General features: G+C 47.1%; 1 protein-coding gene across 2 annotated transcripts in view; it reads left to right on the forward strand.

The window, feature by feature from the left end:
• Window positions 1-15,952, forward strand: part of CCNQ (cyclin Q) — a 22,907-nt gene extending 6,955 nt beyond the window's left edge. For both annotated transcript variants that reach the window (XM_085629817.1, XM_085629819.1), the window contains exons 3-6: window positions 10,888-11,071; window positions 12,399-12,531; window positions 13,260-13,487; window positions 14,556-15,952. In XM_085629817.1, the coding sequence (XP_085485943.1) occupies window positions 10,888-11,071; window positions 12,399-12,531; window positions 13,260-13,487; window positions 14,556-14,645 (635 nt within the window). In that variant the 3' untranslated portion in view covers window positions 14,646-15,952. The remainder of the gene's footprint in view (window positions 1-10,887; window positions 11,072-12,398; window positions 12,532-13,259; window positions 13,488-14,555) is intronic.
• The last annotated feature ends 8,149 nt before the right edge of the window (window positions 15,953-24,101 follow it).

The raw sequence follows: 24,101 nt of genomic DNA on the forward strand, positions 1-24,101 counted from the left end.
TGAAGGGCGCGTGGTAGATTGGGAGGGAGTGTTGTTTAAAATTTGCTATAGGCACTTGTATGACAATGAAGAAAAAGGCGGCTGTAAAATAAATTATTTGCCTAGGATCCCACAATTTGAGACCAGTTGACGGGTCGAGTACATTACAGTTAGGTCGAAAAGATTATTCAAGTTACTCGACCTGCAGGTCGAGTAACATTTTTTTGATTTTTCGAGGCCTTTTTTTGTCAACAGAGGCCCACAACAGCCACATGAAAAGCAAGTGATAGAACAACTCTTGTAGAGCTTGTTCTCTGGGTTCACTTGTCAACCTGCGAGCCGTAGGGAAGTACAGCAAGGTCATTGAATTCAAGTTCAGCGCACTTCCGCAACGGTGGGTGGGGGGCTTTGGTATTGAGAAGTGGCCCCAATTCCTTAAATGTCAGAATATAAAATGCATGCACAAGAGACAAAAAAAATAGAAATGAAGCACATGTGTGATTAGAGTAATGCTGCCGGCCCAGGCTCTAGATGATCAAATGTATTCCGACAATTCTTCAATCTACATCCTTCTGATAAGTGTGTCCACAATCAACCACCACACTTCCACTTGCCTTGATCGTGTGCCCGGTTGGATGAAGGAGGGCTTACTATCCTAGGGTAGTTCCAAGCGTAACCTTCTGGTGATGGCTGGTAGAGAAGCTCAGCCTCGGAGTGAATGCACCAAACTTACTGAAAGTAAGGAGCAAGAATGTTCTATTCAAGATCAAGCTGCACTTCATGCCCGGAGTCTGAGGAGTGATTGAGGGCATCAACTTTGAATCTGTTGAACAGTGGAGTTCGAGTTCACAAGAGCCCTATCGGTGGCGCAGTTGGATTACTACAACATTATGTACTCTGTGTACAAGGCGTCAAAACTGTGCTGCTGGATTGTGCATGAATCTGAATAAGTGAGTCCACTTTAAGGCAGCCCGAAAATCTTCACTGCCTCCCAGCCTCCGCGAGGATCAAGTTCAAAACCCTCAGCTGACCAAAGTTACACACTGTCCTCATAAGTGCTCCACTACACAGCCAGGAGGATTCTTGGGGGTGGGTGGAGTACAGAGCCTAACTAGATGTATCCCAGAGAAGGCTTGAAGACCGTGCCACTACACACCCAGGAGGATCCTTGGGGTGGATGGAGGGGTGAGAGGCAGACAGTTAAACTAGACCCTAGCCTGAGAGCAGACCATAACTAGATGCATCCTGGAGAAGGCTTGAAAACAACTTCCTTTCTCATACCTTGAAATAACGATCAGAAAATCTTGCTGACACATCACCAGTGGGACCCTGGTATTATCTACATTCGGCAAACAGACGGGCAATATACAGGGGTGCGAAGAACTAAAAACAACGTGTTGTGCCCTGTAAAGCTTATGAATAGATATATAGTTCTTACTCGTGGTTCTTCCGTATTTTCGAGCCCATGGATACCACTGATCTTCCACTTGGAGGTTAGATTGGCTCCATGGTAACCTGAAGAAGCCCTATCTGTTATTATTCCACAAGTTTGCTCTTTCTCCTATTTAAAGGATGTCATCAGTGGACAGCACCAGTGAGGGTGTCTGGAACTTTACGCCACAGGCTTTTGTCTTGAAGCCAGGGACCTCCGGATAGGGTTAGAAAGCTGGCACGGCAGAGGAAGATAGTCCACGCCTGTTTTAGATTTGCGACTGCGATCTAAACACTTCTACGACAGCATAATTTCAGGATTTCAAGGTGACACATTCACAGTCATTGTTACCTATGACAGCCAGCCCGGCCCATTCCTTTGCCTCTACACCACGCTTGGGCACCTACTTCCCCCCTGGCCAAGCAAGCAACCATGAGGGGTGATTTCATGGTGACACATTCTTTGCGCATTCCAACCGTCGCATAACCTGTTCTTCATTTTACAGTTTGCCCTTACAAAACAATTGTTGGGCAATGCCTGTTCTGCAAAGTCCTGAGGCGGTCATAAAGAAAAGGGCGAAACGCATCAACCTACATCACCCAGGATCAACATCTGCTGAAAAGAACAAGCATACAACTCACATGTTGTGACTGACCTATGAAAGGAACATGGTTCGATGCAATTCAATTGTGAAATGCACTGATTGGTCTTATAGTATGTGACGTTTGAACCTGGCGACGGCTGTTTTTGTAATAGTACCATTATGGTCTTTTGTCCGTCTTTGTTATTACATTGTTTACTTAGATATCAACGTTCTAGCAGATCACCATGCGTTTTTATAAATTGTGTAAATAGGCATACCATATTAGAATAAGTAAACGTTTATTGACAAGAGAATACTTTTACATGTTGGTGCCTTCTTTCTCTGCAGTCCTCCAGAGCCACCATTTTGTTTCAGTTAAAAGGAATAATAGACTGAGTTTTAAGCGTGTCAAGGACACCGTTGAGGCGACGAATAACAAGTCTTCCTCTTGCTTTGTCATTGGATCCATCCTGCTAGAGCCATGTTTGTGGTTTATGTTTGAGCAGTCTAGGCTCTAGAGGGTTATGCAGGCTTCCACCCTCCTTTGGTGTACCACGGTCTTGATCATATAGGTTGCTTGAGTGTGGAGTTATTTACCTTTGTGTATTTTAAGTCCACCTGATGGTGTTTCTCACATTTCTCCCTGCTCCTTTTCCACAGTTCTGCTGTGTGCAAAAGCCAGACATTTTAACACTGCAAAATTAGTAGCCACTCAACGAACTTTGGCATCGTTTTTTAATTTAAATGAGTGTTCTTACTAGACATGGAAATGTAATGTCTGCTTGGCACATAGCAGGACTTTCCATGCACTGTTGTGTGAGTGGTCAGAGAAGTTTTACAGGCCGCTGCAGCATTTCTTTGTCTACACTCAAGACCTGAGTCTGAGCTCTTTTCGGTCTTGGGCTCCTGTTTGCCTGAAGTGCCCAGCGGGTCTACACATGGGCTATTGCATGGAAGAGCCGGTGCTAAAAGGTCCATCGCATGCTTGTTCTGGTCATAAAATAGGCTTCATTGCCAGTGGTGTCCTTCAGCATCTTTTTCCCCCCGGATTTCTGGGCCGTCCCAGCGGAATCAGTCCTGTTCTTCTCCCTCTTGGTACAGCAGAGCGAGCTCCTTCATTGTGTGTAACAAGAGTACCCGTGCAAGGCCATCAAATGTCAAGAATTGTGAACTTCACAAGATCCACATGAAATCCCATAATTGATGCTCTTAGACTTTCAGCGCCCTCCTCTTTGTTGCTAAGTGCTGGGCAAGAAGTGGAACATGAAGAAGGCACAACAGGCTTTGATGCAATGCCTTAATGACCTCCGAAATTGGAACCAGCCGCTGTAGTGTCAGGGGTGCCGAGAGGCAAGCAGAGGTAGCAGCCGCTACTCCTTGCCCTCCCTGATTTACTACCACGTGTTAAAAGAATTTCTGGTTCCATTGTCACTGGGGATTGGTACAAGTGTGAGGGCACGTGATCACCCAACCCCCTTTCAGTGTCCACGTAATTCTGTTATCAGCTTCAATTGCTGCTCAGAACTAGTGAAAGGGCTAATTTGCAACCCCCCCTCCCACACCCAAATAAGGTTCCAAGTGATTGTGATGTAAGTTTGTGGCCCAGTACAAGTAAAAGGGACAGATGACCCCACCCAGCCCCCAAATGTTCCAGTGATTCTAGTGTGGGGCTCATCGGAGTCTGGTGCTGAAGACTTGCCTCCTGGTAGCTGCCTTGGGGGTCCTTCTCTAGAGTGCAGTGGGGTGCCATGCACAGCTCTCTCCCTGTAGTAAAGAGTTTGTCTAAATGTGTGTACGAGCTGCACTTCCACAACTTATTCAAACATTTGTGGTGACACGCAGGAAGCACAGCTTCTCCTCCAGTTCATCCTTTCTGATTCTGAAGGATCCTGAGGCATTGAGGGTCGTTTAATCGCAGATGCTTAAACCAGTCCACCTGTCTGATGCGGGCCTTACAAAGGATGTAATATAAGGTGATAATAGACATGATCTAGAAGTGAAAAGGCCACTTTTTGTATAGTGATAAGATTATCCAACTCTTTCCTTCCACACACAGGACGTGCGCAGCGCAAAGCTATCACGTGGAGAGCCTCAAGGATCCAGTGACTTCTTCTGGAGAGGGAAACTGCACGTGATGTGCAGGACAATCCTCTCACCGGGGCTTTTTATAGTGCGCCCCCAGGCACAAGCTTCTCTGTAGAGCTAAGAGGGCACTGTGTCCCGGTTCCAGTCGCGTTGAAGGAAGCATTCACCACATTTTCACTATGGTGCGATGCGACACGTTGCATGGGTGAGAGCGCTTTCTTTGCTGTGACTTTGTCTTGCTTGTCTGGCCCGCTTTCTTACACTAGTGCGCGCTAGTGTCGGTCATTCCAAAATGCAAAAAAGTCTGCAATTTAAACTCCCCTAGGAATCCTCCAACCTTTACCCCCAAGGTTACAATCTTGAGAAAACCACCTTTCTGACACTTCACCAAACACCAGCCGAGGATATTTTCTTCCTGAAATAGTTTTAAAACAGATGTCAGTATAAAAAGGGTCTGGAGCATTTCCCTGATGATAAAAAAAAAAAACAAGCATTTGCAATGCAATAGGTCTCGCATTTGCGAGCGTTTATGCTATTGCCATTGTAAATGAAAATGCCTTTTATTTATCTGTTTTCAAAACCAACACAGATAAAAGGTTTGTCATTTACAATGCCAATAGCTCAAATTTTCAAAACAAACACATAGATACAAGGTTTGTCATTTACAGTGCCAAGAGCTCAAACTTTTGCAAATGCGAGACCTATTGCATTGCAAATGCTTGTTTGGAGGATACAGTGAGGGTTGCACCCCTTCTTTTATGGCTTAAGATGTGGCTGTCTCCCCATACTACATTTGCCAGATTAGTTCTCGAAGACTGTATGGGGTTAGATGGAATGGACTCCACCCCTGGGAGGTTCAGAGACTTTTCACCCATCTTGACACCTCAAATTTGTTTAATTTCCGGAATGAGATCAATAACAGTTCAAAGAGATTGGTGAAGGCCTTGATTCCAAATTTAGGAATGATGTTTGGTCTACTAATAGTCAACCTATGAATTCGGTTTGCCCATACCTCAAGTTTAAACCTGAAGAGGAGATGGAACCATATCTATTATACATAACGTGTATTTGTAAAGCTCATGTTCACCCAGAAGGGTATCTTGGCGCTAATAAACCATGCTTATTATTCCCCAAGGTACTCATTTTATCGACCTCAGAAGGATGTAAGGCTGAGTGGACCTGCTGGGATTTGAACCTGTGACCATGAGGTCAAACACATGCCCTCACAGTGGACACATTAGTCCACTAAGCCACACCCAAACCATGAACATAGATTTTATTGAACCTGTTTCACATTTGGCACTTTCTGGCAGCCTTTCCTAGCAGAGTACCCGGGTTTAACGTCCTCTTTGGGTGCATCCGGCCACAGATCTGATGTATCAACTTACCAATACCTATAGTCCCATGATGCACAGTTTATCTGTTGTTAGTTATGTCCAACAGCTGTTAGGAAGAGAAGTGCCAAACATGATTAGACTTTGTAGAACTTATGATCCTTTAGTTTCGTATTACTTAACAGTTCTTGTTCTTTTTACTGTTTCTATTTTTTCATATGCTTTTTTACTGATTTTTTTTGGTTGTCATGACGAAATGTGATAAGGCTATGTATGATGTATATTTGTAGTTTTGATAGATGTATGTTTCTTGCCTTTTCTTTAGGATTGTTGAGCGTTTGAATTTGTATTTTTTGTTGTTTGGGTGTTGTGTTTTTTAGTCTTTTTATGGCTCTAGTCTAGGCGAATAAAAGCTTTTAACTGACTGGAGAATACTACAATTCCCAGAATGATCAGTATGGTAAATGACAGCCCTCTAATGCCTTAAGACTGTTCTACGAGCTAGGATGTGTGTACCTCGAATAAGTGCGCTGGGTGTGAGGGGGAGGTGTCTCGCCCCCTCCACTGCCCTCCAACACATCAAAGGCTCAGGTGATCACCAAGTGATCAGTGCCGAGTGCACACTTGAGGGCCTCCAGGGGTTCAGTGCCCTCCCTCCGGTACGGAAGGGGGGCTTTAGATGATTCCTCCAGGTACCCCCACCCCTCCTGTGCAGGGAAGGGGTCTCTCCGTCTTAAGTGACTTGTGTTGAGTGGGGTCAGAGGGCACACCCTAAGTGCTTGGCCCCCCTCAGGTCTGTGGGGGCTCCTCTGAGTGCCCCTGCCCTCTGTGCCCGAGTGAGGGGCGGAGAGTGAGGCACGCACGTGCTGCCAGGGGCCCCCAGAAGTGGCTCCACGTGTGCCTTCACATCACTCTCCTCTAATCCGCTGCACTGGGGCTTGTGCTAGGATAGCTCAGTGGGTGAATGTGCCTGCGGCAGAGATCATTGACCGGTCTGCCCTCGTGAAACCATCAGACCACGACAGGGCCGAGGAGGCCTTGGCTCCTTCTGGGGAGTCCAAGGAGGCCTTGGGTGAGATAGCACAGTGGGTTAACGTGCCTGCTGTAAAGATATGTATTTACTTATTTTATATAGCACGGGACACGTCACCGTTGAAGTCAAAGCGCTTTCCATAGCAGGAGCCATACAGGAGCTGTGTGCAGATCACTGCAATGCAGGGACGACCCCCTGCATCATCATACTGAGGCCGAGCGGAGAAACTGTAAAAACCTTAAATATCTCAGGAATCAAGTTATTCCTGAGGTTGAAGGGTCAGAGGTCAAGACCCACAAGAGGGGATCGGTGCAGAAAATCTCCTACTCTGGTGCCCTGCAGTGCAATGTGCTTCGTGGCGCTACAGGAGGACAAGTCACAGATGAAGAGACGGGGCGGTGGGTGAGAATGCTCTGAACAGGGGTCCCATAGGTGCCCACTACTCCCACCCCTGTCACCGGGACAGCGCCCCCTGCTGGGGAGGGCGAGTCCTTCATCTATTGCGATGCTTTCTCTGAGCCCCTGGGGGCAAGTGATCCATTTCAGACTTGTTTCTGAAGCTCAAGGCCCCGGGCCCGGAGTCTGGTGATGGATGAGGCCTCTGAGATGTCTCAAGTGGGCATGGCCTGAGGTACGTCAGAGGGCGGAGCCCAGGGCTAGGCCCCATGTTATCAGAGTGTCGGGGCGTTTGCCCCCCCTTCCCTCCACCCCCCTTCTGGCTGGTTGCTGTTCCCCGTCTGGCCCTGGCGCCTCTGCATGTGAGCTGCCCACTTTCTAAGCACTGTATTGTGCTGACATTTATCGAGAAGGTCTCTGCTGAGACCTGCAGCATTGGAGACATTGACCCCATGAAAAATAAACACACACGGGTGGAAATGTACCTGTCCTCCTGGGCGGACAGGACTTTCTTTTTCAATTCACAAACATTCCCAGAAGTTGGGCTTTAAGTGGGATAAATAAAAAGATAGCAGCAGACCCTCCTACGTCACGACAAACAAAGATGGAAACAGCCAGTCCAGATGGGCCGTCCGAAAAGGAGACAGGACTGTAACAAAAAAGCCCGATTTCTAATCACGAGCCAGCGTTTAGCCTAAACGATGACACCAGACAATAGAAAAGAGGGGCGGGGCTTAAACCCCACTTCCGAAATCAACTTGACAACAATAGATCTCTCAGAGCGAGCAGCGCATGCACTGCAACGCTAGGCGAGACCTAAAAACTAAGTTGAAGAGGGCATTTATTTTCTATTCGCAACGCAAACTTCCCCCATGGGTATTCTGCAGCCAGAAATAGAAATAAGTGTTTCCAGGGTGTAATGCAAGACCACCTGCACATTCTGAGTTGGCTCCTGAGAAAAGTGAATAACGGTGTGAATCTGTTACTCTTCATGCTTCTCCCTTTCACTCGTACATTTTACCTGCTTTTAGCTGGTGAGCTGTGTGCATGGGTGGAAAACGTGAATCGTGGTTTTCACTCACTTGTAATTTTTTACAGCCCCCAAGTAATGAATGTCTTCTTACTGACACACCCTTAACACCCCTGTTGGGTGGGAAGGAGCGAGTGCATGTCTGCGTAAGTGCTTGAGGGTTGAAAGGTTTTGTGATTCAAGATTAAGTCCACAGGTAATCAATAGGATAGGTAATTGTCAGTGTAAGCGTCTCACATTGAAGTCCATCCACGTGGAAGCAGAACTGAGATTCAGCACCATCATTGGCAATGCCCTTTGGTATTGTATGTTTGAAGTCACTTGTTCTAATGACCAGTGCTGGTGAGGTGCTAGGTTGGGAGTTAAGGTTACTTTGTTCCGTTAAATGGTAGATTTATTCACATTTTAGCTTTTGTGTTGTGGACACTACATAAATGCTTGTCAACCTTGAATAAAGTTTAGCTTTTTTGATGCATTTCCAGAGTTTGATCATTTCTTAGTACTTAAATGGAGAATAGCCTTCATATTTTGGAGGATGCGGGATGAAAGTGAAAACATGTCAGTTGTTTTGTCTTTACGATCGAGTCACATACTCCAAGCCCTGCGCTTTGGATTTACATTCAGTACACCTTGGTGGCTGTTCCTCTAAGGGAGCCCTTTAAAGTCCCAGAAAGGCATCTCTGCCACCGCTCTGTCCAGCTGTAACCAGTGTTTTGATTGTCCTTTGCCCACTATTCACAGCTGCGCTGCTCTATTCATTATTCTGTATGTGGGGAAGAAAGGCCAATGTCTCCTCTCTTCCCCGACTATTTCAAAAGATGAGATTAAAGTGTTTTTCCCACCACATGATGTCCACCCTATAGCTCTGCACTCCTTGAATATGTCTCTCTCTATGCACATTGGTAGGGTCTGGCAAGGATGAATGTTCATGTTTAGAGCTGATATATTATCCATTCAGAAAGTGTATATATTTAGCCATTTCTTAAACTCGTTTTTAAGTTGTTGAATCAGTCTGGGTATATTAGCCTCTCCCAAATATTTCATAGACTCATCTGACATTGTAAAGAGCCTTGTAAGTTTTAGGTGTTCTTGTATGGCCCTGCCCAAGATGTCTGGGAAGAGCACCTACTTGTCCACTAACGCTGTACCCCAACACCTTCCCAGAGTTACTGAAGAGTCCCAACTGAGCTGTTAATGAGCGCAAAGGGTTAGTCACTGACACAAACACGTCATCTGTAAATAGCAAAATACAATGGCTATATCAAAGAGAAGGAGGGCGGGGGCAGCGGGCATCCTTGTGGCTTCCACCATAATGTCATAATCATTTTTAGGTTTCACCTGTGAAGTCTCTTGTATTTGAAATTTCTTAAAAAGGGGCTCTTATCAGTCTCCGAAGCCAAATTACTGTGTCCATCTGCTGTTGTGTGGAATTTTTTGTTTGTTTACATTTCCCTGGCTGCATGCTTTGAAATAGCTGTGCTACATTTCTGAGCTCTTCCTTCTGATGCCACTAAGTAGTATTCATATGATCTCTCTCTACAGTTTATGTGGGCTTAAGTTCATGAACTCGATTTTATGACTTTTTTTAGGCAGGTATATTAATGTGCCTGCACGAGTCCATGTGAAATCTCACATCACTCTCTCTCTCTCCATATTGGAAGAACTGGAACACTGCCATCTAATGGTTATTATTTTATTTGAATATAAAAATTATTCTTGCATACATTTTCTCTTCTGATTTTATGTTGCTCGGGTACTGAACCGGGTACCAATAGTCAACTCTGATATCCAGTCCGATATCTTTGTATTTAGGTTTTGCCTGCACAAACAGCTTATTAATAATCACATAGCCGAAACCTAATGCATTTCCCAATGCTTGTTAGGAATGTTTCCACTAGATTAAAATTTCCTATTTCTATCTTAAAGGAACAATGTCCTGTGCCAAATTGGATTTTTGTGCCACGCAAGGCCATTGCTAGGGGTCTCCATCTGGGCTTTTCAATGAAGTGAGCCACCCGAATAGGCCACGTTACAACGGATGCGATACATCGCATGCCATTACAACGCGGTCATTACAGCAACCGAGTTGTTACATCGCATACCATTACAACTCAAGTCGTTACAATGACTTGCTGTAGGGGGTGCGCTGGATTTTGGAATAGTATAATTTACTATGGCAACTCAAGTCTGTGTAACAGTAGGGAAGGTGTTGGATTTTAAATCCAACACCTTCTGCTCCCTACAGCAAGTCGTTGTAACGACATGCGCTGTATTGGTTTGGGATGTAACAACGCGGTCGTTGTAATGACCGCGTTATAATGGCATGCGATGTAAACAATGTTTCTCGAGCCACCCATATTATAAAGTTAAATGTTTGTTTTCAGCAATGCCAGTGTGATCCTCCTGCATCATATCATAGGGGTAGATAAGCCCCCGAGAATCTAGTACCATCTCATATAGCTTGTCACTGTTAAGGTGAACCATGGGCCTCTAGGTCTTATGCTGGAGAGGGTCCTCGAAAGCTTGGGAAGGACCTTCCCCTCCAGTCATTGCTGGTGCTGCTCTTCCCATGTTTGCCAGAGCCTGAAACTCGTTTGCCAAGATGGGTACAATGCTGGTAACACATGCCTTTTAGAACTCTCATATGATGCCATCAGGGCTAGAAGCTTGGACCTCCGCTTCCATTATAGGACCTGCTAGAGCTGACCCTGTTATAAGCCCCGATTGGTTCCTCCTCTTCGCTGCCTCCTTATTTGACATGACCCTGCTTTTTAACTGGGCTTTTCTGTTACCTACAGATGGAGTTGGACCTCATGGCTAGCTTAGTGATGAGGCTTTCTTTGCGTGCCAGCTGTGCTCTTTCTGTAGTCTAGCAGTGAAGCTGGGTGCGCAGTCCTTGGCTTGTATAGGGCAGTACTTTAGACCTGCTCTGCTTTTCACAGGGGTGAAGGCAGGCAATAGTATGCTTAAAGGTGAAATTGTCTTTGGACTTTATGTACACGTTCTCTTGTCTAGGAGTGAAGCTGGGCATGCAGTCCATCCCCGTCGCGACAGCCTGCACCATTTACCACAAGTTCTTCTGCGAGACTAGCCTGGACACGTACGATCCTTACCTGGTGGCGATGTCTGCCATCTACCTGGCAGGCAAAGTGGAGGAGCAGCATCTCCGGACACGGGACATTATCAATGTGACCCACAGGTATTATTGTAAAGTGATCTCTTCCCTCCCTGACACCCAAGCCACAACCCCAGGCCCGCTCTCCCTCCCAAAACCAGCCTGGCTGTTCACCTCCTAGATTCGCAGTCATGGCTTTTCCATCAGCAGATGCACAAACCTAGTGTCAAGAAGCAGTTTCTCACCTTCCATAACCTTGTTCTGTACCTCTAAATCATCTAAAATATGCCAGTCTTAGCTTTGTTGGAACGTTCATGTTGATCCCTTGGGCCTCTGAAGTGCCTTTTAGAGTCATGATGCTGTGCAAGTCTTTCTCCACGTGACCCAGTGGGGGGTGTGCAGAAGTCTTTTCAGCTCACTCCTTCTAGAGCCTTCGCTGCCACCCTTGTCCACCTCGGTTTTTGAATCTCTAAATTCCATTTGGGTTCATACCTCTAAAGCCAATGCTTGTGGCTAGAGAATAAATGGTGCTGTGCAAACAAATGATGAACGGAATGCTGAATAAATCAGACATTCACCCCCAGGATCAGAAAGAAGCATTCTGGGACCAGTTTTGGGGTATCGCCCCTCCTCAGCCAGGCTAGCTTGAATCCAGTAGCAAAGCGAGCAATGGACTCACACCTCCCAATTAGGATGAAAAATGCTGAGCAAACAAATGACAGAAGGAATGCTGAATAAATCCAACATTCACCCCGGGTCAAGCGATGTGAGTTAATTTCCAGCATTCTTTAGCTCACTCTGCCACTTCAGTTTGGACCCAGCCATATGCAAATCAGTCTTGACCCTGCTCCAGTGGAAACAGTCCAGCCCGAACTGCCAGGCCAGGTCCTCCCTTCATTTGTTTGCACAGTATTTTTAGAGAATAAATGGTGACATAACCTGTACAATCTTAGTTTCATATTAGACAGTTTGCACAGCGCTGTTCCTGTAAAATGCACTTCTGTGGACCCTCGGACATTCATCTGAGATGGGCGGACCATATTGGAGGAGTAATGTATGATGCCTTGGATAGGAATTATTCTTCTGGAGGAGCTGCAGCATAGGACATGGGGCCTGGAGTCTCACATCCTCTGGGTTGGTCCTGATGTGCTGGCTCTCTGTGGAGTAGTGATGTGAGGGAGCTATGGCTGACTCTTGGAAAGGAAGGAGCCTTCGATCACAGACAGGTTCACTGAGGCTTATATCCTCGAGGGCTCCAGCTTCCTGTGCTCGCTGAGGACTCCAGATTCAGTAAGAGGCGCCTTCATTTGAATGGTAATCCTGCAGCCCACCGGCAACAAATCCCATTCACGCGTGGGCGAGAATCCGTTCCGTTTTAATGTGGCGTGTTCTTATTTCTCCCATCACGCAGGCACCTGCATCCTGGCAGTGAGCCCCTGGAGCTGGACGCTCGCTTCTGGGAGATGAGAGACAGTGTGGTGCAGTGCGAGATGCTCATGCTGCGCCTTCTTAACTTCAAAGTCTCCTTCCAGCACCCTCACAAAGTAAGTTCTGTCGTCTTTCTGCTTCTTGCTGTTGATTTTTTAGAGAAACGCCCCGTGCCTTCTGTTGCCAGACGTCACGTCCTGCAGGAGGACAGGAAGGAAATGACTGATGGCAAACCAAGCAGGAAGGCTGAAGCCTGCAGTGCGCATTACTTCCCTTACTACCAGCAGAGCTACAACACGTTGAGGTGTGCTGCTAGTGTGCGCGTCTGTGGTTTTACTGTAGGTCATTGCTGAGGCTTTTCATGCAGGCGGCACCGCCCTCCCCATCAAGCTTTGAGCCGAGTAAAGGACTCCAAGTGCCGCGTGGCAGCCCTCCTGCTCCCCTTCAGCAGCCCGCCTCACTCGGAGAGAAGGACTGCTGGCAGACACATGCCTCGAGCAGACTGTTCTTTTCGTTGGGTCAACAGAAGAATATGCATGACCAGTGTTCAGTTGTAGGTGCTGTCATCAGGTCGTTTCCTCCTAAAGTGAGACGGCCACGAAGCAGGCTATTGGAATATTGTGTGTAGCGGGGCAGACCTTGCAGCTTTTAAACAATGTTTGCAGGTAAAACATGTGACAGGTGGCCCAAGCCTGCCTCAAAACCCTAACTCGAGGCCGTCTCCTCATTTGATTTAATGTCACAGATTGTAATCTAATTCCAGAAGTGAACACATCTTTTACGCAGCCATGTCCTGATAAGGTGGTCGTTTAGAGAAGCCATGACTGTGTCCATTTCTTTTTAGTATCTCCTGCATTACCTTGTCTCGCTGAAGAACTGGATGAATCGGCACTGCTGGGACCGGACGCCCATCGCCCAGGCTGCGTGGGCCCTGCTGCGGGACAGCTACCACCAGGCCTTATGTCTTCGATACGAGGCTCAGCACATCGCGGTGGCCGTCCTGCACTTCGCCCTACAGTGCTATGGTGTGGAGGTGCCGGCAGATGTGGACACTGAGAAGCAGTGGTGGCAGGTGACACTCTCTCCTCCCTACACTGTCTGATGATTCATAGAAGTGTCGCATTCACGGATACCATGAGATCAGTGCTTTTCTTGGGCCATGGCTCTCTTCAGGAGGCCACAACACAACTACTAACCCTCACACTCCTACAAGTGTGACCGGCCGAACTGTTTCAGGCCCCCAAAGCTATAAGAATGGCTTGGGCGGTAGGTAATAGTCATTTTTTATGTATATTGAATTAATAATTACCTGTTCTGGTCATCTCTAAATTAGCCAGACAGCACCACCTTGTGGAGGAGTGTCAAGTGCGCCGGTGTTGACAATTAAGTAGTGGTGTCAAGCACTGGAAACCACCAGCTCATATTAAGCACCGCATGAGACCCACAGGAAGCCTTGCTGTTTTTTTTGCGAGACTGTGTTAAGGCTTTTTGTTCACCAGAAACCAGTATTATGTGTAATATTCTCCATCATGTATATTTGTTCATTGTAATTTTTTTTTTTTTAAGTCGCAAGGTTCGTCTAGCGGCATCTTAGCACCGAGAATCAGTACTAACGGTTACAGTTGGAGTCTGGTGTGAATATAGCCTTTCTGTTGATCAGTTTTTTGCGAATCTTAGAAAGGTGCTGTCGAGCCAGGCCGGAGGCCGCTGAAAACGCCAGTCTGCCTGCGGAGGCTGCTCGTCTGGATTGTTTTAAAGCTGGGACAGATAGAAGGGCGAAGGATCTTGACCATCATATTTAGGATGGAACAGATCCCTGAAAATGATTAGGACTCACTGTTCTATGGTGTTTCATTTTTCACATTTCCATCTGTATTTATTCCTCTTTACTTTTTGCTAATATCTGTATTTATCCACATTTATTTTGGTGTTTGTGAAAAAACAAATCTGAAACTTGTGTATTTCCAGATTTATTTAACCAATAAATATACACTTACAAGTTTCAATGATATGCACACCCATATCCCCCCCCCCCCCCCCGTGTGCTACGTGGAGAGCTCTCGGCCTGCCACGTTTTATTTTTCAATTTTCACGTGTATTATGCTGCAGTTTCACTTCTCTTTTTCTCCCTCTTCTGCAGGTTTTTAGTGAAAATCTTACCAAGCCGGTGCTTCACAGTATTATTGCAGAACTGTTACAGATTTACACATTGGACACTGAGATCTCCTAGCTGTTGTGGTGAAAGACTGAGCATGTCTGGCCAAGGACATATGAGCCGTCATTCAATCCATCGAATGGGTTTGTCGTTCAAGAGGGCAGCACTTCAAGACTGGCAGAGCTCTGCCCCGTTCGCGGTTCTCATCCTTTCATCGAGTATGTCCTAGCCGGTGCTGGTACCCGCGGGACAGACTTTGCTTTCTCTTGTTGCGTTTGGGAGCTGAGGCCCAGGGCGATGGAGGTCGCTACAAGGAAGCATACTGCAGCTCTCAGGACCACGGTTGAATGGGTGCAGCTTCTAAAGGAGTTGGCATCGCTGTGTGCCAAAGAGACTCTTTTATCTGGAGCTCCAAGAACAATTGACCAGATTATTCCTGTTTGGGTGAACTCTGCCTGGCATTCCTCCAAAGTACTAGTGTTTGTCAATTAACAGAAATTGCCCCAGTTGCTTTGGCGGGGGCTATTGCAAAGACCATTTAGTGTCCCTTCTGAGCTCATCTGCTGACATGCAGGTTTGTTGTCAGTTTTGGTATGTTCATTTCTTTTGAGTTTCTCACCTTCCTGCTAAGATCTCTTTATTCTTCCTTCTCACCACATTCACTTCCTTAAATGTCTGTCATTCTTTTCTGTGCCTCAAACTAACCTGTCTAAAGTACTTTGTATGGCGACTGATCACCTCTCCATTTCCTTTCACTCTGCATTCTTGTTCACTGTCACCCCATTTACAATGGCAAGATGGCTCCACGGCATATTTTCAGGCCCAAGTCTTCAGTCAACAAATCGCCACATTTTGGATGTGTTTGTCTAGTGTCGGTTCAGCTTAACTAATTGGACTCTCATTGATGACATTGATTTGTAAATAGAAAGCCTTGAAAGTGGTGTCCTGGTAACTTGTGTTCTGGATAACCTGTTCTAGAACTCTTTGACCAGCTGTCCTACATTCAGGCAGGTGGTTGACCTTTCTTCGCCCACTGACTGGATTTGCTTTTGATGGGCTGCTGCTATCGCTGTCTGTTTACCCATTCCTTAAACTTCCAGTTGAAGCCAACATGTGATTTCCAACCCCCCCAGAAGGAACTAATGTGAGGCTGCCAAAGAACCTTCTGGGGTGCTGTTTAATTTTATTTCTGCATCTCTAGATACCATCTCTTACTTCATAAAGAGTTCTGAAGGAATTTGGAGCTCTGTAACGTCTGGTGAACTGGTGTCTTACAGCGCCCGCCATTCCGCAGAGTGGTGGGAACATATCTTGACTACAGGGTTGGGGAGCTTGACACAAACTTGTTGTTTTCAAATGTGAATTAAAATTACTGAACATCAGTGAACTAGATTGGATGTTTTCCTTTTAATAGTGTATTGATGTTTAAATGTTTTACAAATAGACCCCAACATTGGACACTTGTGCCTACATCTGACTTATTCCCTTCATGACTTGAATTTTTGTTAGATGTCACAGAAACTGGTTTGTTTTGCTATCCGTAACGGTACATGATCCAGTTAACCCCTTCGCTGCCAGGCCTTTTCCCCCTCCTGTGCCACGCCCTTTTTTGGCTATTTGGGGTAGTGCGTGCTGAGGCCCCTGTAACTTTTTGACCACATAAGGTATCCACACCAAATTTGCGTCCTTTTCTTCCAACATCATGGGGATTCTGAAGGTACTCCGGGTTTGTGGATTCCCCTGGAGGGGTCACAGAAATGAGCCAAAATACAGCAAAATTTAGTTTTTCTTGGGAAAATGGGAAAAACGGGCTGCAAATGAAAGCATCTGGGGTTTTCCCTGCAAATGTTATCAAAAAAGGGTTTGTGGGGCTGGAATCACCATTTTCCCAGCTTTTAGGGAATACCAGAATTTTGTCAGAAACCCAAAATGTTTTACACAGTTTTGGCATTTTTCTGGGACATAGCCTATTTTTGCTATTTTTTGTGCTTTCAACCTCCTTCCAGTTAATGGTAGAAATGGGTACAAAAGCAATAATGAATCCTGGAAAGCTATACATTTTAGAGAAGTAGATACAATTCTGAATTCAGCAAGGGGTCATTTGTGTAGATCCATCAAGGTTTCTTTATAGAAACTTAACAGTTAAATATAGGATAAATTGAACGTTTTCACCTGTAACTTCTTCTAATTTTGACAGCTCTTTGAAAGCAATATACCGTTACATCCGCTGGACATTACTGGTTGTGGGGATATATAGGACTTGTAGGTTCACCAAGAACACGACGAACCCAGAGCCAAAAACTGAGCAGCAACTTGCAATGGTTTTTTATTATGTACCGGGTATATAGTAATTATTCTGTAAAAATGTGTACATGGAAAAATCGGTATGAAAGACACCTATGTATTTCTGAAATGGGAACAAAATATAGAGCTTAGAAACAGTAGATATTTGCACATTTCCGAAATTGGGATACTCATACTAGCATGAGAATTATCAGTCATTTTTTAGAAAGACTTCTTTTTTACACAATGTCTCATTTGGAAGGCAGAAATGCATCGAAAGTCAATAGGTAATAACAGTTACTTTACAAATCTGAATTACCCTAAGTCTGCCGATAAAAATGGTACCTCACTTGTAGGGGTAGGCATAGTGCCCACAACAGGAAATGGCTCAAAACCCAACGTGAACACACCACATTTTCACAATGCAAAATTACCCTAGTAGCTGTAGTTTTTTAACCCTAGCTCTGCCGGCACCTAGGGAAACCTAGCAAACCTATACATTTTTGAAAACTAGACACACAGGGGAATCCAGGATGGGGTGACTTGACTACCTCCCACCAGGTTCTGTTACCCAGAAACCCTTGCAAACCTAAAAAATTGCCAAAAAAAACAAATTTTCCCCACATTTCTCTGGTGGAAAGTTCTGGAATCTGCGTGGATCCACAAATTTCCACCAACCCCGCGTTCCCCAAAGTCTTCCGAGAAAAATGGTACCTCACTTGTGTGGGTCAGCCTAGTGCCCGCGACAGGAAACGGCGCAAAACGTAAGGTGGACACACCTCAATTTCGCTGTGAAAAAGGACCCTTTTTTGGCAAAGTGCCTAGCTGTAGTTTTTGAACCATAGCTCTGCCGGCACCTAGGGAAACCTAGCAAACCTATACATTTTTTAAAACTAGACACCCAGGGGAATCCAGGATGCGGTGACTTGACTGCCTCCCACCAGGTTCTGTTACCCAGAATCCCTTGCAAACCTAAAAAATTGCCCAAAAACACATTTTCCCCACATTTCTCTGGTGGAAAGTTCTGGAATCTGCGTGGATCCACAAATTTCCACTCACCCCGGGTTCCCCAAAGTCTTCAGAGAAAAATGGTACCTCACTTGTGTGGGTCGGCCTAGTGCCCGCGACAGGAAACTGCGCAAAACGCAACATGGACACACCTCAATTTCGCAGTGAAAAATGAACCTTTTTTGGCAAAGTGCCTAGCTGTAGTTTCTGAACCCTAGCTCTGCCGGCACCTAGGGAAACCTACCAAACCCACACATTTCTGAAAACTAGACACCCGGGGGATTCCAGGGAGGTATGGCTTGCGTGGATCCCACAACGTTTCCTTACCCAGAATGCCCTGCAAACCTCACATTTTGCTGAAAAATTCACCTTTTTCACACATTTTTGTGTGGGAAAGTTGTGGCATCACCGGGCTGACACAAATTTCCTACCACCCAGCGTTCCGCCAGGTCTCCCGATAAAAACGGTGCCTTACTCGAGTGGGAGGCCCAAGTACCCGCGACAGGCAAGGGCCCAAAACGTATTGAGGCGACATGAAAATTGCCTACCTCAAAACGACCTGGTTTTGCAAGGGTGGTCACCTGGGTTTTTGGCCCGGTGCTCGGCGGCCACCTAGGGGAACCTACCAAACCCACACATTTCTGAAAACTAGACACCCGGGGGATTCCAGGGAGGTATGGCTTGCGTGGATCCCCCAACGTTTCCTTACCCAGAATGCCCTGCAAACCTCAAGTTTAGCTGAAAAAATCACCTTTTTCACACATTTTTGTGTGGGAAAGTTGTGGCATCACCGGGCTGACACAAATTTCCTACCACCCAGCGTTCCCCCGGGTCTCCCGATGAAAACGGTGCCTCTCTCGTGCGGGAGTTTAGTGGGCTTTCTACCCCCCGAAGGGGCAGATTAGGGGCCAATGCCCCCTCTGCCTCCTGGGGGGGGGCAGAAAGACTGTGATAATTGGGGGGTGGGGTGGGGGCATGGGCCTGCCCGTTTTGGGCAGCCCCCACCCCTATTTTTATTTTTTGTAAAATTCCCTGGTGTCTAGTGGTCTTTTTGCCCCCCCGGGGGGGCAGATTGGAGGCCAATGCCCCATCTGCCCCCCAGGGGGGGCAGAAAGGCTGTAATGGTGGCGGGTGGGTGGGGGCATTGGCGTGCCCGTTTCGGGCAGCCCCCACCCCTATTTTTATTTTTTGTAACATTCCCTGGTGTCCATTGGTCTTTTTGCCCCCCCCCCCCCCCCGGGGGGGCAGATTGGGGGCCAATGCCCCATCTGCCCCCCAGGGGGGGCAGAAAGCCTGTAATGGTGGCGGGTTGGTGGGGGCATTGGCGTGCCCGTTTCGGGCAGCCCCCACCCTAAAACAAACTGAAAACAAACCCCTGGTGTATAGTGGGCTTTCTGCCCCCCAAAGGGGCAGATTAGGGGCCAATGTCCCATCTGCCTCCCGGGGGGGGGGGGGCAGAAAGACTGTGATAATTGGGGGGTAGGGGCATGGGCCTGCCCGTTTTGGGCAGCCCCCACCCCTATTTTTATTTTTTGTAAAATTCCCTGGTGTCTAGTGGTCTTTTTGCCCCCCCGGGGGGGCAGATGGCAGAAAGGCTGTAATGGTGGTGGGTGGGTGGGGGCATTGGCGTGCCAGTTTCGGGCAGCCCCCACCCTTAAAAAAAAAAATGAAAAGAAATCCCTGGTGAATAGTGGGCTCTCTGCCCCCCCGATGGGGCAGATTAGGGTCCAATGCCCCATCTGCCCCCCGGGGGGGGCAGAAAGACTGTGATAATTGGGGGGTGGGGTGGGGGCATGGGCCTGCCCATTTTGGCCAGCCCCCACCCCTATAAATTCCCTGGTGTCTAGCGGGCTTTTTGCCCCCCCGGGGGGGCAGATTGGGGGCTACTGCCCCCATCTGCCCCCCAGGGGGGGGCAAAAAGACTAAATTTGGCCAAAATTATTTGGGGGGAGCAAAGGCCCTTGCCCAAGGGGCCGCTCCCCTCTCCCTGGTGTCTAGTGGGTGGATCCCTGCTTGGGGATCGCCCTCCTGTGGCGATCCCCAAGCATTGGAAAGGGGAGATTCTCCCCTTTCCAACGATACCTCTCCCGTCTTTCTACGTGCTCAGGGGGCTGAGATAGCCCGCTGAGCACGTACAAAGTGAAACTGAAATGAGCCTCTTGGCTCATTTCAGTTTCAGTGTAATGACGTCGGCGCCACGTGCGCGCCGATCGTCATTACACTGAAAGCAGGGGGGGGGCTCGGGAGCTGGGGAAGCTCTTCCCCAGCTCCCGAGGCTATTTTCACTAAAAGGGAATCCCACTGGTGCCCGCACCAGAGGGATTCCCCAGGGAATGCCTCATGACGAGCTGTCATGGGCACACAAGGGGTTAAAGCCTTTCTTGGTTGGCCTAGCTCCTGTGACCTCTTAGTCAGGTTGCACTCCTGGGCATGGGAGTCTTATAACAGAAGAGGCAGCACGGTGGGATGTTTGTGTACATGTCATTGACAGTGACGGAGGTGCTGATTTCTTATTGTCAGTTTTGATGATCAAGACAAAACCTGGATTGACTGATGAAATTGGACTTTCTGAATGACAATTTACTTCAACTTAAGTTTAAAATACTTGCATCTAGAGTCAACCGTGCATTGGGTCCTTGTGGTCAGCAAACTGGCACATCCTTCCATGGCATTGGAATTATAGAATTCCATGCCTCGCTGTTTGATATTTGTGATTGTGCATTGCAGAAACGTATCTAGTGTTTAAAACTGTACAAAACAAGTTTAACCACAGTTCAACCATAGGCAGAGAATCAAACCGTTGGAGAACAAAATAATGCAAGATTTGTTGAACTTCCCTGTGAAACCAAATCGAGATGAACCAGTGTCGCATTTCACATAAATGCTGAGTAGTCTGTTTCAAAGCACTTTGCAATCGTTTGTTGGTCACCTAGTAGCATTCTGTAGAGTGCGCCGCTATAGTTTCGTTTTACACTCGAATGAGCCATTCTCCCAACCATGCTGTTCTGGAACTCTATAAGACACTATCAGGTGGAGTCACCGATTTGTGAGGAATTCACTGCACGTTGCATCTTTTGTGGTTGATTCCAAGATCGTTCTAAGACAGAACCCCTACATCCCATGCTATCTCCGCACAGCACTTAGTGGTCTAGATGTTCTGGGGCAAGGGGCATGGAAGCTTGCCTTAGGAAGAGACAGTGTCTAGGTCACAAAACATGGCACAGTCGCACCTTGTTTCTTTCGTATGGGATTTCCATGTATAGTCATAAGCATTGAATAGTCCCGCCCGCCTGCGAGGACCCCGAAGCACTATTTCCAATATATCTTCTTAAGTGCTGAAGTTCGCTTTCTTCAGGAAGACCTTGAATAGTCACTTAAAGTCATTGTGCAGCTTATAGAATTAGGCTACAGTGGACACAATTCTTCATCTTGTAACAAAAGGGGAATATCCGCATTATATCCGACACCCGGTGGAGCTGCTTGGTTTAGCTATTGAGGAGATCGGCCCTGGTTCATCCCCTCGGCCGTAACCTACCCAGCGGACATTGGGCACAGTTTCTCCCCGTCTCCCTGTTTTCTCCCTTCCCTCCCCCTCCCATAACAAATTTTCTGTAACTCTGCCCTTATTCTTTGTTTCCTATGTTTTGATTACTCTAAAACAAATGTAAAATTTTAACCTGTAACTCTGATCCTCATGTAAAGCGCTGTGATACCTCCGGGTCTAGCCTGCGCTATATAAAACTCAAATTAATAAATAAATACAAATATCCAAGGAAACATGCAACTAATGCATGAAAACTTTCTAAGGTAACAGAACACATTCTTCACAAACCCTTTTGTTATATGAGAGAAGGATGAAGAAGTGCAGGGCAGTGTAGCCCATAGGCTGCTATTATCAGGGAAGAAAAAGGAGACTGTGCCTTTAAGAGCTGTGTGACCTCCAATATCCCATCATGCTCAGCCAGAGGCAGTTACTTCAGTTTGTTTTTCTGGCTCCTGCTGACAGGACCTGTGGAGGATTAAACTCGACCCTTTTTAGGCTTTTTCTTCAAAATCTAGCTTTAAATGTCAGTGACCACTGTTTCTCTCAACGTCTTTAGTCTCCCTTTATTGATTTTTGTCTTTTTCTGAAAGAAAAAGAGGCATTCTTCTGTATTAAAATGCCTTCTTTTTTGGACAAATATCCTTGCTGTGGCAGATGAGGTCTTTATCATCTGTCTGCCGTCTTCACACCTGCCTGCCGCCTGTGTTATCTCCAAGACTTTCTCCAGGTGAATTCTGCATGACGGGGAGAAAATTCATCTTCAAGGTAAAGAAGGAAGACGCCAACAAGCCAGTGGGACCTCTGAGCGAGGGGAAGGTAACTCTTCCATCAGAGCTCTTCCCTCCGCCTCCAGTGGTCGTGAAAGTTCAGAGAGGGGTTTTCCAGGAAGAAAATGCTTTAGGTCCCGGTTGACGTCGAGAGGAGGTATAGCACAGACATGCTGTCTATCAAGGACTAGCTCGATGTCATGCAAACACACACCTGCGACGTTGAGACCGCCTACACCATCACCTGATGTCAAGAAGTGCTTTGACGCAGAGGGACTCTGACTCGTCGCCGCCACCCTCAGCCAGAAGAAGGCTCTCAATGTCGAAAGCCAAATGTCGATGGGGGTGGTCGACATCGAGAAGTCGATCAACTTCGAGGTTGATATCAAAGTCCCTCGACGTCGAAGATCTCGGAATCCCTCTAAAAGAAGCAGAAGCTACTTGTCAACTGAATTGCAACATTCCAGATCTCCTTCTCTGATAGAGGTGCTATCTTCTACTGTACCGATCTCTTCTCCGCCAACTGCAACGCCTCCTTTACGACCTAATCTTTCTAGAGAGTTGCTGGCTTCACCAGCTTCGCCACCTCCTGTATTACCGGTTTTACTATCCTTGTTGCCTCCAGTGGCTCCTCTGCGTCCAGTCTTGCTGACACCACCAATTCTACCGGTACCTGGCATTCCACCACCTCCACTGCCACACGTGCCTTGCACTCCAGCCCCCAGTCGTTTGCGGTCAGGGGCTCGTCATGGCCATCTTCCATCTGGGCGTTCTACTAGATCACGGCACTGCTGTTCACATCGCAGATCACGCTATACATCAAGGTCGCAATCTGGTTGCCATCACCATTGACTATTCATCCATCTTGTCGGATTCTCCTCATCCTTGTTCCTCACCGATTGACGACATAAACACCTTTCAAGAGATTCTTGTGAGAGGTGCAGCTACACTGAACATACCAGTGGCTGTTCCAACGCCATCTACCTTGGTGATTTTCGAGACTCTCCACCAACTACGGCCTCGAGACCTTTGCTTAGGTAGTGCCGGGTCTACTTGAGCCAGCCATGGACTTGTTTCTTACGCCAGCTGTAGTGAAGTCGATGCCCTCTAGGCTCCAGAAAAGTATCAGCCTCCGGATCAAGGTCTGTTTTTTGTGTGTTCTGACCTGCCACCTGACCGTGGTAATTCTTGCTGTCCGCAAGTCTCATGCCACACCGCCTTCTGCCAGTTCTCCAGATAAGGAGAGTAGAAGATTGGAAGCCTCGGGTCGCTGAGTCCTACTTCAATGAAGGCAGCCGGCGCAACAGCCCTCTTGGACAGATTGACAAAGCCTTGTGGGATTCCATTCTACATTTTGCAGATCACCGGGAGGATTTTCTGGAAATTGTCCAAGGTGCCCTGGTCTCTAACCAGATCATTAGTGCGGCAGCGGATTCCTCTCTTCTAGCAGCTCTCAGTTACTGCCATGGAGTGTCCTTGGGCAGACATGCATTGCTCCGACTGACATTAAAACCTGACGCACCGCAGCGTATCCAGAACTTGCCATTTTCAGGTTCAACACTGTTTGCCTCTCACGCTGATGACGAATTGCATGGATGAAAACGGAAATTGGACACTTTAAAATCCATAGGGCTTGAGAAATCTAAGGATGCGCTCTGATCGTTTCGATGCTACACTGTTGTTTCTTGTCACAGAGGGTTCAAACCCCTTTATGGCAGACTGGGAGACCACAGCAGCAGTACCAAAGGTCATACCAGCCTCAGCGCCAGCAGCAAAGGGGTTGTGCGGAACCAACATTCTAACCAGGGGGGCCAACATACAACTTCAAATCCCTGAATCTTCTCTTCCCCCTCTTCCGTTAACCACTCCGGTATGGGGAAGCAGCTCATATTACCTGGCAGAGTGGCAGCGCATAACGACAGGCGCCTG

The sequence above is a fragment of the Triturus cristatus genome, chromosome 10, assembly GCF_964204655.1.
Source record: "Triturus cristatus chromosome 10, aTriCri1.1, whole genome shotgun sequence".
NCBI classification, from domain to species: Eukaryota; Metazoa; Chordata; class Amphibia; order Caudata; family Salamandridae; genus Triturus; species Triturus cristatus.